Source organism: Rhinopithecus bieti, unplaced genomic scaffold (assembly GCF_001698545.2).
Source record: "Rhinopithecus bieti isolate Rb0 unplaced genomic scaffold, ASM169854v2 scaffold_12517, whole genome shotgun sequence".
Taxonomy (NCBI): domain Eukaryota; kingdom Metazoa; phylum Chordata; class Mammalia; order Primates; family Cercopithecidae; genus Rhinopithecus; species Rhinopithecus bieti.
The window spans coordinates 21,973-24,744 of NW_016807091.1; the positions used below are offsets into that span (position 1 = coordinate 21,973).

Below are 2,772 nucleotides of genomic sequence, written 5' to 3' on the forward strand. Positions count from 1 at the left end.
TACCATTCAGGACATAGGCATGGGCAAGGACTTCATGTCTAAAACACCAAAAGCAATGGCAGCAAAAGCCAAAATTGACAAATGGGATCTAATTAAACTAAAGAGCTTCTGCACAGCAAAAGAAACTACCATCAGAGTGAACAGGCAACCTACAAAATGGGAGAAAATTTTTACAATCTACCCATCTGACAAACAGCTAATATCCAGAATCTACAAAGAACTTAAACAAATTTACAAGAAAAAAAATCAAACAACCCCATCAAAAAGTGGGCAAAGGATATGAACAGACATTTCTCAAAAGAAGACATTTATGCAGCCAACAGACACATGAAAAAATGCTCATCATCACCAGCCATCAGAGAAACGCAAATCAAAATCACAATGAGATACCATCTCACACCAGTTAGAATGGTGATCACTAAAAAGTCAGGAAACAACAGGTGCTGGAGAGGATGTGGAGAAATAGGAACACTTTTACCCTGTTGGTGGGACTGTAATCTAGTTCAACTATTGTGGAAGACAGTGTGGAGATTCCTCAAGGATCTAGAACTAGAAATACCATTTGACCCAGCCATCCCATTACTGGGGATATACCCAAAGGAGTATAAATCATGCTGCTATAGACACATGCACACATATGTTTATTGCGGAACTACTCACAATAGCAAAGACTTGGAACCAACCAAAATGTCCATCAGTGACAGACTGGATTAGGAAAATGTGGCACATATACACCATGGAATACTATGCAGCCATAAAAAAGGATGAGTTCATGTCCTTTGTAGGGACATGGATGAAGCTGGAAACCATCATTCTGAGCAAACTATTGCAAGGACAGAAAACCAAACACTGCATGTTCTCACTCATAGGTGGGAACTGAACGAGAATACTTGTACACTGGGTGGGGAACATCACACACCAGGGCCTGTCGTGGGATGGCGGGAGGCAGGAGGGATAGCATTAGGAGATATACCTAATGTAAATGATGAGTTAATGGGTGCAGCACAACAACATGGCACATGTATACATATGTAACAGACCTGCACGTTGTGCATAAGTACCCTAGAACTTAAAGTATAATAAAAAAAAAAAAAGAAAGAAAGAAAAAGACGTACAATGCAAACAATAATCAAAGGAAAGCAGGTGTGGCTACATTAATATCAGATAAAGTAGACTTTGGAGCAAAAAAAATCACCGGAGATGACATAAAGTAATCATAAACACGCTGACTCACCAAAAAGACACAGCAATCCTAAATGAGCATACACCAAATAACAGAACTGCAAAATATGTGAAGCAAAAACTAATAGTACTGAAAAAGCAAACAAACAAACTCAGTTATAGTTAGAGACTTCAACACCCCTCTCTCAACAACTGATAGAAGAAAAAATCAGAAAGAATACAAAAGAACTCACCACCACCAACCAAGTTGATCTAGTTGACATTTTATAGAATATACCACCCAACGACAGCAGAATACACATTTTTTTCATTTGCTCACACAGTATGTATCCAGATAGACCATATCCTGAGCCATAAAAGAAACCTCTAGAAATTTAAAAGAATTAAAATCATAGTGTGTTTTCTGACCAAAATGGAATGAAACTGGAAATCAGCAACAGAAAGATAATAGTAAAAACTCCAAATATTATGAAATTAAACAATACACTTCTAAATTGTGCACGAACTGAAGAATAAAAATAAAAAATATCAAAGTTTACAAAACAGCTAGAGCAATGCTGAGAGACAAGTTTATAACATTAAATGCTTACATTAGAAAAGAGAAAAAGTCTCAAATCAATAACCTAATCTCTCAGGTGGAAAACCCAAAACAAGTAAAATAAACCCAAAACAGGCAGAAGGAGCAAAATCATAAAAAGAACATAAAAAAGTAACACTAAAAATTACAATTAAATTTTAAAAAAGAACTAAAATAAATGAAATTGAAAACAACAATTATCAAAAAGAAAAAAAAAACACAGAACAAAGAAACAAACTACCAACATCAAGTATGAAACAGGCATCATTACTATATACCCTGCAGATATCAGAAGAATAAGGAAATACTACAAACAATTCTATACATATGAATCTGACAATTTAGAAGTAGTAGTCCAATATCACAAAAAGCACAAACTACCAAAATATACTCAATATGAAATAGGTCAGTTGAATACCCTTTTAAAATTAATAATGAAATTGAGTTCATAATTTTAAAAATTCCAAAAGAGAAATCTCCAGGCCCAGGTGATTGCACTGGAGAAATCCATCAAACATCTGAAGAATAAACAGCAATTATACACAATCTCCTCTACAAAATAGAAGAGAAGGGAACACTTCAGTATTCATTTTATGAAGCTATTATTATCGATAATAAAACCACACAAAGACAGTGGTACAGAAAACCAAAACTGCAGTCCAATATTCATGAATATAGATGCAAAATTTCCTAACAAAAGATTAGCAAATATAATTCAGCAATATATAAAAAGAATTATATATCATGAGCAAGTGGGGTTTATGCCACAGAGGAAGGCTGGCTCAAAATTTGAAAATCAACCAATGTAACTCACCATTTTCTGTTTTCCAATAAGAAAAATCATGTGATCATATCAATCCATCCAGAAAAAACATTAAAAGTCAGCCTATTCCTGAGAAAGGAACTCAGAAAAAAAGAAGTCAACATCCACTTAATAAAAAAATTCTAAAAAAAAAAAAAAAGAGCAGAAATTCTTCAACTTTATAAAGAATATCTAAAACCCGGTCAACCTT

At 34.2% G+C, this 2,772-nt stretch overlaps 1 protein-coding gene across 1 annotated transcript in view; it reads right to left on the minus strand.

Annotated features, from left to right (window-relative positions):
- LOC108534656 (SHC SH2 domain-binding protein 1-like) overlaps window positions 1–2,644 on the minus strand; it is a 14,653-nt gene extending 12,009 nt beyond the window's left edge. Inside the window, exon 1 of the mRNA XM_017880124.1 lies at window positions 2,574–2,644. Within this exon, the coding sequence (XP_017735613.1) occupies window positions 2,574–2,603 (30 nt within the window). The 5' untranslated portion in view covers window positions 2,604–2,644. The remainder of the gene's footprint in view (window positions 1–2,573) is intronic.
- Window positions 2,645–2,772: the final 128 nt, after the last annotated feature.